Source organism: Mesoplodon densirostris, chromosome 4 (genome assembly GCF_025265405.1).
Source record: "Mesoplodon densirostris isolate mMesDen1 chromosome 4, mMesDen1 primary haplotype, whole genome shotgun sequence".
Classification (NCBI taxonomy): Eukaryota; Metazoa; Chordata; class Mammalia; order Artiodactyla; family Ziphiidae; genus Mesoplodon; species Mesoplodon densirostris.
Window position 1 is genome coordinate 103233501 of NC_082664.1, and position 14124 is coordinate 103247624.

General features: G+C 41.2%; 1 protein-coding gene across 4 annotated transcripts in view; it reads left to right on the forward strand.

Moving 5' to 3' along the window:
• Nucleotides 1-14124, forward strand: part of MCTP2 (multiple C2 and transmembrane domain containing 2) — a 198956-nt gene that overhangs the window by 157129 nt on the left and 27703 nt on the right. The window contains exons 17-18 of one of the 4 annotated variants that reach the window (XM_060095091.1): nt 5068-5190; nt 8147-8188. The exons of 1 other annotated variant lie outside the window; for it this stretch is intronic. In XM_060095091.1, the coding sequence (XP_059951074.1) occupies nt 5068-5190; nt 8147-8188 (165 nt within the window). The remainder of the gene's footprint in view (nt 1-5067; nt 5191-8146; nt 8189-14124) is intronic. 2 more of the 4 variants (XM_060095093.1, XM_060095094.1) reach the window with 2 other exon arrangements.

Genomic DNA, 14124 nt, shown 5'->3' on the forward strand with positions numbered 1-14124 from the left:
TAGTTTTCTGGTAGCATCTTTAGGATTCTCTATGTATAGTATCATGTCATCTGCAAACAGTGACAGCTTTACTTCTTTTCCGATTTGGATTCCTTTTATTTCCTTTTCTTCTCTGATTGCTGTGGCTGAAACTTCCAAAACTAGGTTGAATAAGAGTGGTGAGAGTGGGCAACCTTGTCTTGTTCCTGATCTTAGTGGAAATGGTTTCAGTTTTTCACCATTGAGGACGATGCTGGCTGTGGGTTTGTCATATATGGCCTTTATTATGTTGAGGAAAGTTCCCTCTATGCCTACTTTCTGCAGGGTTTTTATCATAGATGGGTGTTGAATTTTGTCGAAAGCTTTCTCTGCATCTATTGAGATGATCATATGGTTTTTCTCCTTCAGTTTGTTAATATGGTGTATCACGTTGATTGATTTGCGTATATTGAATAATCCTTGCATTCCTGGAATAAACCCCACTTGATCATGGTGTATGATCCTTTTAATGTGCTATTGGATTCTGTTTGCTAGTATTTTGTTGAGGATTTTTGCATCTATGTTCATCAGTGATATTGGGCTGTAGTTTTCTTTCTTTGTGACATCCTTGTCTGGTTTTGGTATCAAGGTGATGGTGGCCTCGTAGAATGAGTTTGGGAGTGTTCCTCCCTCTGCTATATTTTGGAAGAGTTTGAGAAGGATAGGTGTTGGCTCTTCTCTAAATGCTTGATAGAATTCGCCTGTGAAGCCATCTGGTCCTGGGCTTTTGTTTGTTGGAAGATTTTTTATCACAGTTTCAATTTCAGTGCTTGTGATTGGTCTGTTCATATTTTCTATTTCTTCCTGATTCAGTCTTGGCAGGTTGTGCATTTCTAAGAATTTGTCCATTTCTTCCAGGTTGTCCATTTTATTGGCATAGAGTTGCTTATAGTAATCTCTCATGATCCTTTGTATTTCTGCAGTGTCACTTGTTCCTTCTCCTTTTTCATTTCTATTTCTATTGATTTGAGTCTTCTCCCTTTTTTTCTTGATGAGTCTGGCTAATGGTTTATCAATTTTGTTTATCTTCTCAAAGAACCAGCTTTTAGTTTTATTGATCTTTGCTATTGTTTCCTTCATTTCTTTTTCATTTATTTCTGATCTGATTTTTATGATTTCTTTCCTTCTGCTTTGGGATGTTTTTGTTCTTCTTTCTCTAATTGCTTTAGGTGCAAGGTTAGGTTGTTTATTCGAGATGTTTCCTGTTTCTTAAGGTGGGATTGTATTGCTATAAACTTCCCCCTTAGAACTGCTTTTGCTGCATCCCATAGGTTTTGGGTCGTCGTGTCTCCATTGTCATTTGTTTCTAGGTATTTTTTAATTTCCTCTTTGATTTCTTCAGTGATCACTTCGTTATTAAGTAGTGTATTGTTTAGCCTCCATGTGTTTGTATTTTTTACAGCTCTTTTCCTGTAACTGATATCTAGTCTCATAGCATTGTGGTCGGAAAAGATACTTGATACAATTTCAATTTTCTTAAATTTACCAAGGCTTGATTTGTGACCCAAGATATGATCTATCCTGGAGAATGTTCCATGAGCACTTGAGAAAAATGTGTATTCTGTTGTTTTTGGATGGAATGTCCTATAAATATCAATTAAGTTCATCTTGTTTAATGTATCATTTAAAGCTTGTGTTTCCTGATTTATTTTCATTTTGCATGATCTGTCCATTGGTGAAAGTGGGGTGTTAAAGTCCCCTACTATGAGTGTGTTACTGTCGATTTCCCCTTTTATGGCTGTTAGTATTTGCCTTATGTATTGAGGTACTCCTATGTTGTTGGGTGCATAAATATTTACAATTGTTATATCTTCTTCTTGGATCAATCCCTTGATCATTATGTAGTGTCCTTCTTTGTCTCTTCTAGTAGTCTTTATTTTAAAGTCTATTTTGTCTGATATGAGAATTGCTACTCCAGCTTTCTTTTGGTTTCCATTTGCATGGAATATCTTTTTCCATCCCCTTACTTTCAGTCTGTATGTGTCTCTAGGTCTGAAGTGGGTCTCTTGTAGACAGCATATATATGGGTCTTGTTTTTGTATCCATTCAGCCAATCTGTGTCTTTTGGTGGGAGCATTTAATCCATTTACATTTAAGGTAATTATCGATATGTATGTTCCTGTTCCCATTTTCTTAATTGTTTTGGGTTCGTTATTGTAGGTCTTTTCCTTCTGTTGTGTTTCTTGCCTAGAGAAGTTCCTTTAGTATTTGTTGTAAAGCTGGTTTGGTGGTGCTGAACTCTCTCAGCTTTTGCTTGTCTGTAAACGTTTTAATTTCTCCATCAAATCTGAATGAGATCCTTGCTGGGTAGAGTAATCTTGGTTGCAGGTTTTTCTCCTTCATCACTTTAATTATGTCCTGCCACTCCCTTCTGGCTTGTAGAGTTTCTGCTGAGAGATCAGCTGTTATCCTGATGGGGATTCCCTTGTGTGTTATTTGTTGTTTTTGCCTTGCTGCTTTTAATATGATTTCTTTGTATTTAATTTTTGACAGTTTGATTAATATGTGTCTTGGCATATTTCTCCTTGGATTTATTCTGTATGGGACTCTCTGTGCCTCCTGGACTTGATTAACTATTTCCTTTCCCATATTAGGGAAGTTTTCAACTATAATCTCTTCAAATATTTTCTCAGTCCCTTTCTTTTTCTCTTCTTCTTCTGGAACCCCTATAATTCGAATGTTGGTGCGTTTAATGTTGTCCCAGAGGTCTCTGAGACTGTCCTCTGTTCTTTTCATTCTTTTTTCTTTATTTTGCTGTGCAGCAGTTATTTCCACTATTTTATCTTCCACCTCACTTATCCGTTCTTCTGCCTCAGTTATTCTGCTATTGATCCCATCTAGAGTATTTTTCATTTCATTTATTGTGTTTTTAATCGATGCTTGATTCATCTTTAGTTCTTCTAGGTCCTTGTTAACTGTTTCTTGCATTTTGTCTATTCTATTTCCAAGATTTTGGATCTTGGAAATAGAATCTTGGATCATCTTTACCATCATTATTCTGAATTCTTTTTCAGGTAGACTGCCTATTACCTCTTCATTTGTTAGGTCTGGTGGGTTTTTATCTTGCTCCTTCATCTGCTGTGTGTTTTTCTGTCTTCTCATTTTGCTTATGTTACTGTGTTTGGGGTCTCCTTTTTGCAGGCTGCAGGTTCGTAGTTCCCGTTGTTTTTGGTGTCTGTCCCCAGTGGCTAAGGTTGGTTTAGTGGGTTGTGTAGGCTTCCTGGTGGAGGGGACTAGTGCCTGTGTTCTGGTGGATGAGGCTGGATCTTGTCTTTCTGGTGGGCAGGTCCACATCTGGTGGTGTGTTTTGGGGTGTCTGCGGACTTTTTGTGATTTTAGGCCACCTCTCTGCTAATGGGTGGCGTTGTGTTCCTGTCTTGCTAGTTGTTTGTCATAGGGTGTCCAGCACTGTAGCTTGCTGGTCGTTGAGTGAAGCTGGGTGCTGCTGTTGAGATGGAGATCTCTAGAAGATTTTCGCCGTTTGATATTATGTGGAGCTGGGAGGTCTCTTGTGGACCAGTGTCCTGAAGTTGGCTCTCCCACCTCAGAGGCACAGCACTGACTCCTGGCTCCTCAATTTGGGATGATTTGTTGTCTATTCATGTATTCCACAGATGCAGGGTACATCAAGTTGATTGTGGAGCTTTAATCCACTGCTTCTGAGGCTGCTGGGAGAGGTTTCCCTTTCTGTTCTTTTTTCTCACAGTTCCTGGGTCTCAGCTTTGGATTTGGCCCCGCCTCTGCGTGTAGGTCGCCGGAGGGCGTCTGTTCTTCGCTCAGTCAGGACAGGGTTAAAGGAGCAGCCTCTTCGGTGACTCTGGCTCACTCAGGCTGGGCGGGAGGGAGGGGCACGGAGTGTGGGGCAAGCCTGCAGCGGCAGAGGTCGGCGTGACGTTGCACCAGCCCGAGGCGCTCCGTGCGTTCTCCCAGGGAAGCCGCCCCTGGATCCTGGGACCCCGGCAGTGGCGGGCTGCACAGGCTCCCGGAAGGGCAGTGTGGACAGTGACCTGCGCTCGCACACAGGCTTCTTGGCGGCGGCAGCAGCAGCCCCAGTGTCCCACGCCCGTCTCTGGGCTCTGTGCTTTCAGCCGCGACTCGTGCCCGTCTGTGGAGCCCCTTTAAGCAGCGCTCTTAATCCCCTCTCCTCGCGCGCCAGGAAACCAAGAGGGAAGAAAAAGTCTCTTGCCTCTTCGGCAGCTCCAGAGTTTTCCCGGACTCCCTCCCGGCTAGCTGTGGCACATTAGCCCCCTTCAGGCTGAGTTCTCGCCGCCAGCCCCAGTCCTCTCCCTGCGCTCTGACCGAAGCCCGAGCCTCAGCTTCCAGCGCCGCCCGCCCCGGCGGGTGAGCAGACAAGCCTCTCGGGCTGGTGAGTGCCGCTCGGCACCGCTCCTCTGTGTGGGAATCTCTCCGCTTTGCCCTACCCAGGTATGTGGGGAGTTTCTTGCCTTTTGGGAGGTCTGGGGTCTTCTGCCAGCGTTCAGTAGGTGTTCTGTAGGAGTTGTTCCACGTGTAGCTGTATTTCTGGTGTATCCATGGGGAGGAAGGTGATCTCCGCCAAAAACTGAAGGTTTCATCCAAGATATTTGAATTTTTCAGCATTGGCAGTCTCTTTGAAAAGTAATCATTCTTTCTAGTTCAGATACACCTCATTGTTGGCAAAATTTGGCCTGTGGACAGCCTCTTCATGACTTTTGGATTTTCCACACTACTTCTCCTAAATTCTGGTACATTGAATCCAGCAGCAAAAAACTCTGAATAAGGTTGATAGTGTAATGAGTTTTCCAAATATGGGAACTCTATTCCAGAGTGTGACAGGCCAACTCATTTCTCTGTCTTCCTTATTCTACTACCAGTTCTTAAGCTGTGTTAGTCATCATGTGTGTATCTTTGTGTGTGTGTGTGTGTGTGTGTGTGTGTGTGTGTGTTTTAACCTATTTGGAACTATATAGAGAGTCCTGGGTTTAATCTCCTTAAGTCAATGAATAGGGATTGAAGATTGCTCCCATACTGTTGTTTCAAGTAGTCATTTGGTCTGTGTCTTCCGATCAGGTGTTCTTAGTCACTGTCTGGAATTTTGAACTGTACATGGTCCCACTGGCATTATCACTCCTCTTTGTCTACAATTTCATCGGACCTACGAGGGGGAAGGTTGGCAGCATCCAAGACAGCCAGGTGAGCAAAGATTCCAATAATTCTGACATTTAACTAAAGAAAAAATGTGTTAGCAGTAAACCACCACCACTAAATCATGACCTGAGTCCACTGCATTTGAGGAGCAACACTGCACATGTATTCATGTTACAGGGAAGATATTTATCATGTGTAATCTGGAGTCTTCTTCCTAGAGCATCTTGTGTTCCTGAGTCTTGGCCTGCCTTCTTAGCCTGAGTGAGCCATCTGGTTCTTGGTCAGCATTTCCATGCGGGTAGCACATGTCTTCATGCCCATCTGGTTCTCCATAAGGTTCCTGGGAATGAGATTCTCAATCACTAGAGAAAAGCCTTTGGTGGCTCCTTGAGCCCCTTCAGGGCACACACAACTGAGAAGCTGCCTCAGGCCTCTCCATATAATTATCCTGTGCAATATTCTCCTCCAGTCTGAAGCCTCAGGGGATGCTCTGAGGCTTGCCAACTCCCAGGGAAATCAGAGAGTGCGTGGGCATGGGCCCCTCTGTTCTTGAGTGCCCAAGTTTTTCTTGCAATTCTCAAACTCACCGTGGTATTAAAGGAAGCACAGGCAAGGCCTCTTCTCAAAGACATCGCCCAGCATTTACTTTTCTTAATTTTTCTCCAGCTCTCCCTCCTCTTCCCCTCTAATCCTAGCCCATAGAATCTTTTTCTGCTCTGGGTTAGAAGGAACTTGTATTTATAGACTTGCTTTATGATATAATCTTGGCATCCCGGACTCAAGAACCAAGTTTTTAAAACAAAAATCAAAGGTCTTGAGACTTGATAACATCCTTTAGAAAAATCACCTGCACATTAGGTTTTCTAAGACTCAAAAGCTGACCATCTTCACCTATTTTTCCTTATAAATGTTCTGATTATTTAAAAAAATCATCTCTGAAATAATGGATATTTAAGGAATGTTTCTGGTTTCATTTGGGATGGGGGAAATGAGTGTTATGGCAAGGAGTAAAACCTCAGATGAATTCCAAATTCTATTCTGTTTGGTTTTTGATTGTGTAGTGCAATAAGCATGTGCATATATCAATAAATGAGGGGCCTGAAGATGCTAGAACCAAGTAACAAATAAATAGCTTTAAAGTACAGGTTTATGTAAGAACTAAGTTTCACAGAGGTACAGATGAGGGAAATTTTTACAGAGAAGCATCTGTTGTAAAAGTGCTGGCAACTAACATTTTTACAGTTTTAATCAGATTTTATTTTCCCAGGTATATATATGATGTATACGTTTATAGCATGTGTATATATATGTGTATATGTACATGTGTATTTGTAGGCAGGTATATATATGTATATATCTGTGTGTATGTAAATATGGGTACATAAGTGTACTTGTGTGTGTATGCATATAAATGTGTATGTGCGTGTATGAAACCTTTTTAATTTACTAAACATTTTCTAATTTTATTACCTAATTTAATCTTGGTAACATAACCATGAAGGAGTCAAGAACTACTGTTTTCATTTCATGCTTCATAAAGCTAACGTTCAGAGTGGCAAAGTGATTTGCTCAAAGTCACACAGCAAAACAGTGCTGGAACAGTGTCTCCAGCTGAAGACTTGGTCTCAAGATGAAGACTTCTGACTCCTAATTACATTACAGAGTTTTTTCCTCCCATAACATGTTTCATTGTATTCATTTTCATCCATGTGCTTTTATGAAACATGCTTGTTGCCATCATTGAATAGGTTAGTTCTCCAGCATCAGTAAGTATCCCACAGACTGCTAGGTGGAGCTCCTAGGAATTCTGGGAGGTAATACAGTACCAGCCCTGAAGAAATTGCTCAATGGTTTATGGAGGATAGCAGAGTACTGTCTGGATACTTCAGAGTTACTCCCTTATACAAGCATGATATTGACCATTCTTTTTTCTATTGGAACAATGGCATCTAATTAGCATGCCTGACCTTTGCAAGGTTAAGCAGAAAGGTAAGTGTTCAAATGGAAAATAGTCCTTGGTTTTCTGATACCCAGCATTCTTTTTTTTTTTTTTTTTTTGTGGTACGCGGGCCTCTCAGTGTTGTGGCCTCTCCCATTGAGGAGCACAGGCTCCGGACGCACAGGCTCAGCATCCATGGCTCACGAGCCCAACTGCTCTGCGGCATGCGGGATCCTCCCAGACCGGGGCACAAACCTGTATCCCCTGCATTGGCAGGCGGACTCTCAACCACTGCACCACCAGGGAAGCTCCCCCCCCAGCATTCTTTTGAAGCTACCAAATCATTGGATTGTGTACCAATACGTGTTAGCTTTTAAATGTAGCAGTGATGTGATTCAAGTGTACCTGTTAACTAGCCAAGATCTCTAAATGAATCTGAACAAGGCTCTGTGCAGCACAGCTGTTGCTGGGGCCCCTGAACTAAAGGCAGTCCCCCCTTTAGTCCAGATCTGAGCCTTGTGTTTCCTTCCCTCACCTGTCCTCCACCAACCCTGAAGCCCAAGGAAAACAAGAATGCCATATAGAAACCTGTAGCTTATTCTTGAGATTGATTACATTCAGACTAATGCATTTAATATTGTCTAATGTTACGGTAATGGCCCCAGAGGAAAAGTGCAGTCATTCTAACAATGAGCCCTGCACAGACGGAGTATGGTGCTCTCAGCCTTAACACAGCAGCTGCTTCATTTGTCAGACTCAGAACAAAACTGTTTACAGATAGTAAAACTCCGCAATGCATTTTTAAAGCTGGCTGCCTTCAAAGGGCACTCCCCTAATAGCTTTATTTATACTTAACAGTTTTATGTAGATTATGCATATTGTTTACAACCTTGGCAAGGCATCCCTTAACTTTAAAAATGTCCTTTTTAAAGAAGTTACAGTGTATTTTAAAAAGACTAGTGTTGCAACGATATAGGAAAACTTTAAGCATGAGTATGCATTTCATTCGTAGTCGGTAATTTCAGTTGATGTTTTATTACAAATTATGGATTTTCCTTACAGGAGAGCACGGATGTAGATGAGGAGGAGGATGAAGATGACAAGGTGGGTGTGCTCAAGAAAGGACACAAAGGGGGAACATGACTGCTTTCAGTGTTCTAGCCGGTTGAGTCAAACAATATATATATAGATATATAGATATATAGATATATAGATATATTTTTTTACTACTATAGGGTAACCAGTATAGTGATATTCTCGTAATGTATAAAGGGTATATCCCTTTTTAAGATTTTTAAAATGAGGATGAAAAGGGGCGAAATATAAGGAATAACTGAAATGTTATAGAAGCATCCCTCTAGGAGGCCTGTCATTTGAGGCAAAGATTAGCCTTCCCCTTGGTGGATGAAAGGTAGATGAAAGGTAGCCCAGGAAGTCAAAAGTAAATCAAGTGCAATCGCTGTTCCTTTAGGCTCATGTCTGCACTCTGCAGGGTGGTCACCCGCTTCAGAACCTGTCACTTGCCCAGCTGTTGCTGGCAACGTTTTCAGCTCTACGTCTGTGTACATCTGTCCTTTCTCTCCTCCTGGGAGAATCTCTCAAATCTGCTGCTTTTTGTTGTCATTACACTTTCAGACAAACCTTCTGGAATAAAATGAAAAAAAAAAAGTGAAATACCAAATGAGATGCTACTAGCTTCACGGCCGCCCAGTCCCCTAGAGCCTATGGGTCTACAGGGCTAGGGTGATAGTGTGTAGAAGGCTGACAGGAGAGGAAAGGGGCGAACGGGGGAAACTTAAGAGTTAAGTATCCAATATAAAATGTCCAGAAAATAGAAACGAATTTAAAAACACTAGCTCCATGACACAGACAGCCTTAAAATTAATTGAGCGAGCCAGTTGGTTTTGCCCATTTTGAAGGATGCTGGGCAGATTACAACGTAAATCTTATTTGTTGTGCTAAAATGATCATTAATAGCAAAGTAATAAAGTATAAGTTTTAAAAGGCAATTGACCCTTTTTAGAATGAAGGTCCCATGATGCAACTTTCTTCTTCTTCTTTTTTTTTTAAATTAATTAATTTATTTATTTATTGGCTGCTTTGGGTCTTCGTTGCTGCGCGCAGGCTTTCTCTAGTTGCAGCGAGCAGGGGCTACTCTTTGTTGCAGAGCACGGGCTCTAGGCTCACGGGCTTCAGTAGCTTTGGCTCGCGGGCTCTAGAGCACAGGCTCTGTAGTTGTGGTGCACCGGCTTCATTGCTCCATGGCATGTGGGATCTTCCTGGACCAGGGATTGAACCCGTATCCCCTGCACTGGCAGGCGGATTCTTAACCACTGCACCACCAGGGAAGTCCTGCAACTTTCTTCTTGATGAATTGACGTGAGTGGCTACTGAGTGATGTAACTCCTTGAACATTAAAAATAGTCATAGCTAAGCTTATGTGCGTGAGGGGGTGTTTAACCAAAGGAAACACAGGTATTAATGAAATTATTTTAAACCTACATTAGGCATAATTATCAATTTTATTAACCAAAGTTTGGAAGTGAGGAAGATTTCTTTCTCTTGGACCAAGTCTGTGTAAATGAGCCACCCCATGGAAGGAGGATGTCATCCACCCTTGAGAGATAATTGTGACCATGGGGCTTTGCACCATCTGATAAAGGAGACATCTAACAAGAAGGCAATGGATGAAGAAGTGGTGTCGATGAACTGTCAGGCAACAGATTGAGCCATGAAAGTCTAGACCAGTGTTTTTCACCATCTAACCTTGCATTGTGGTGCTTCAAAGGCTTTCTGGGGGCCTGGGGAGGTAGAGCCATTTGGGCTGTGCATCAAGTTTTTCTGGGCAAGGATAAGTTGGAACTACAGCATCTACATGCATGAGCCTGGGAGCTCTTGCGTTCATCCAAGCACAGCCCTCCACGCAACAGATGTGGCAGCCCATCCCACACTGAGGACGTTGGCTCTGGGGTTCTCCATGTCTCCTCCAGGGCAATTCCGTTCTTGAGATACTTTGATTGTAGTATGTTTGTAGGGACTTTAATAGCCCCACATGGCCATGTTTGTTTTGCTTCCTCAATTTCATACTTCTGTAGAAACTTCTAGAGGAATAAGTCTGAAATGAAATGTTGACTTCTGTTTGTGCCTCTTCTGCTGAACACAAGCCTTCTATTGTGAGAGGATTTTGGCAAACTTTGCAGTCTTTTTGCACGTCTCTTCACTCTCACTTCTCTAAGAGATGGGTAAACTAGAGCAGTTTTCAACGTTTAAGACTTCGGGAGCATACATCCACCTATACATTATTACACTTCATCATTTCTTCTCCATGTAGAGCAGCCTCCATGCCTAGGATGGGTCCCTCAAGCACACAGGCCCTGGGCCACTGCCCTCCACAGTGTGCTGACTCCAAGGGCTTCCCCACAGCGCCCTTCTGGCTTCTGTTGTGTGTTTGACATGACAGACGGGCTTCTGGGAACTGTAACACACCCAGTGAGAGATGAACTGTTTACAGATTATAAACACGCCGCCATCTCCTTCCAAACCAGAAGAGGAGAGGAACTCCTTTCTACCCAAACAATCCATCTTGAAAGTGACACTCCTTAATTGCCAGCACCCCTTCCCACAAAATACCATCATGGACGACTGTGGAAGATGAAAGCATGCTGGGGCCCCTTGGCACAGCTTCCTTGGGAGATGGACACATTCCCATATTCTGCCTGTCTCTGATGCACAGGCCAGGACATGGTCTGGGGTCTGTCATCTTTTTATTGTCTGGAACGGGGATGGTTGTAAAATGACATCACTATAGCCTCTTGCTTCTTCTCATTGTTGAAAGTCCATGGAAAATGATCTGCATTTTTAGAAACCAAATTAGGCTCCACAGTTTTGCCTTCCTTTCTTTTTGTGGACTTTCAGTTACAATGTAGAACTTTCAGGTCACTAGTTTTTTGACTTTTAGGAAACTAAATGTACAAACTAAACTTTGAGGAGAGGAGATTTTTCTTTCTTATACCTGATGGCTTCACACAAGAGATTGCTTGTTACAAGTAGAGTTTGCCGGGGACCCCAGAACAAACAGATAACGGCTACGTTCAGCCAACAGCAATCAGCTGACATTTCCTATTTGTATTAGATTCCATATGTGGAATTCTTCTATGTGGACCTTATTTGTACGGATGGATTACAATGGAAATTGCATTAATTTTCTACACAGTAAAGGTCAGTAATTGAAGCGTGAACCAAGAAACTATTGTGTAAAATGCTGTATCTCATATTTAGGAAAGGTCACGCAAGGCAACAATATCTTGTTTTCATTGCAGAAGGTATAAATACTTGCATTAGAGTTTCTTTTCTTTTTTCCAGCCCAACAATCACTTAGGTAGAATATTTCAGCATTTACTAGTAACATAAGGAAGAAAGAATCATAAGGGCATGTAATAAAAAAAAACCTGCCTATTGCTATCATAAAGAGACTGCATTGTGATGCCTGCATTGTGGGTTGGTTTGTTTTTAACTCAGCTGTCAGAAATAGGACTTGAATCATCTGTTCTTTTAAGATTATCAATGAGTTCACAATTGCTTTACAGTGTTTGGGGGGGTGGGGATCATCCTTTCATGTCAGTTATGGGTGAAAAACAGATATGGATGTTTTCCTTTAAGAAAATAAGAAATATCTGATACATTTTTGTTGATTGATGGTGGAATGTGGTGGAACATTTTATAATGAAAGGATGCAAATGAATATTATATCTCTATTCTCTTTTCACAAATTAGGATGATATTATTAAAATTTAAGTATATTTTAAACCATCAATCTTGGTTGTAATAATGATTTTCATCCTACAAATGGATTAGTTCACTCATCAGTACCCAGGCAGAGCCTTCTTAGAGAGAGAAGGATGTGGCGTATGTATCAATATTTATTATGTATCAGTATTTAGGAGTTCTTCTTGTAAATTAACCTGCATAGTCCTTTGGTTGAGTTGTTCAGGGCCAGCATAGCTCATGCCCTGTGTTTTCTTGATCCAGAAAGAGAAGATGATCTATAGTATCTCAACCAGGGAAGACTCGTTCTTGGAGGAAGTCTTCTTACAATTTAATAGTGAGAGTAGTTTTGTTTATGATTCCTTTGTGCCTTCTTAAGAATGTCAGAAACAAAGCAAATTAGTTTGATCAGTGATTATTTTGGTAACTATTGACTAAGCCATGGTACTTTAAGATGGTGTAATATTTTTTTTTTTTTTTTTTTTGTGGTATGCGGGCCTCTCACTGTTGTGGCCTCCCCCGTTGCGGAGCACAGGCTCCGGACGCGCAGGCTCTGGACGCGCAGGCTCAGCGGCCATGGCTCACGGGCCCAGCCGCTCCGCGGCATATGGGATCCTCCCAGACCGGGGCACGAACCCGTATCCCCTGCATCGGCAGGCGGACTCTCAACCACTTGCGCCACCAGGGAGGCCCAAAGATGGTGTAATATTTTTAAGAAAATGAAAAGTCAGGTAATATCTTTGAAAGGTTAACAATAGTTGAATACACACATATTTTCAAGGCATATACATTCTATATGCAGGGCATGTTGTAGAGGACCTACTTATGGATAATTTTCAGGGGAATAAAGTAAATGGTTGTTCTGATGTAACTCCTTTTAATTTGAATTAATATTATATTCAGTGATGAAGTGATTTAATTGCTAGCATTTCAACCGTACCATCTTACTTCCAAGACTTTAATATTAAAATGGATTCCAGCCAATTCTTAATTATCAGTTTATGCATGTTTTGCATGAAAAGGGATCGGCTTCCCCATTTCCTGCCGTCTTTTCTCTGAACCATTGACTTGCTCAAATCCCTTTTAAAAACTCAAACTTCCATTCTTAAAAATGTTTGGCTTCATTACCTTCAGAAATAATCCAGAAATGTTATTAATCTGACATTTGAAGCATTATTCAGCCTACTGCTACCAGGTTCGCTAACAGCCCCAGTACTTGTGAATTTTCTTTGTGATTTCTACTGTAAGGATTATACTTGGTAGGGTACTCCCAAATACTGTGAAATATGGTGTGCCAGACTATAAATTAGATGGATTAGCCATCCTTTTATTAGCTAATGTGCACTAACTGGTGCTCTGAAGTTATAGACTATAATACTACATCTGGATATTTATCTTGCCGTTGTCTAAAATTTTTACATTATGCTAATATAGAATACATTGGACATTGTATCTCAATTATCCACAAGTCATTATCTTTCTGAGGATAGTAGCCATTCCTACAAGAGGAATTTCCTATCGAAATCCGCTCTGTTTCAGTGTGGTTTGCCTTAAATCCCAATTATCCAATGAGTTTGCAAGGTAATTGATAGATAATTTGCAAAATAATTGATAGAAAGGTGGGGGCATCACTTTTTCCTCAAGGGAATATAGTAATTTAAAGTAAGTAATAAATGACACAAAAATGATAATTTAAAATGAGACCATTTTGAGTAAGAGTTATTTAAATGATTAGATTTATAAGATTATTCTTATTTGTAGAGTGTTTACAATTTGCAGGCTGTTTTTATATGCTTTAGCTCATTCAGTACTCAAAGGAAACCATTAAATTTGATATTATTTTCCCCATATGCGAATGAACTAACCCAGGTGAAGAGAAATGTAATAATGCATCAGAGATTTCCCAGCCAGGATAGTAGCAAGACTCAAATCCAGCCCTTCTGATCTAAATCCTGTTTATTTTGGACTATGTTACATTGTTATGAAGGAAACATGTCATTAATTTATTGGTCCATTTTTCCGCATTATTATTGACAACCTTTATGGAGTGTTTTCTCTGTATCTGTGATTGCTACTTTCATCAAAATTTGTATACTACGTTGGGTGTTAGCGATGCAGTGCCTGGGTGAGTCAGGACTGCTAAAGGTGATGTTTGAGCTGAGTCTTAGGTGATAAATATTTTATCTTCTACCCTCCTCATTCCCCCACCTCAAAGAAAACTGAAGGACATGCACAGCTAAATCAGCAACTGCAGCTTATTGTGTGTTTAACTATGG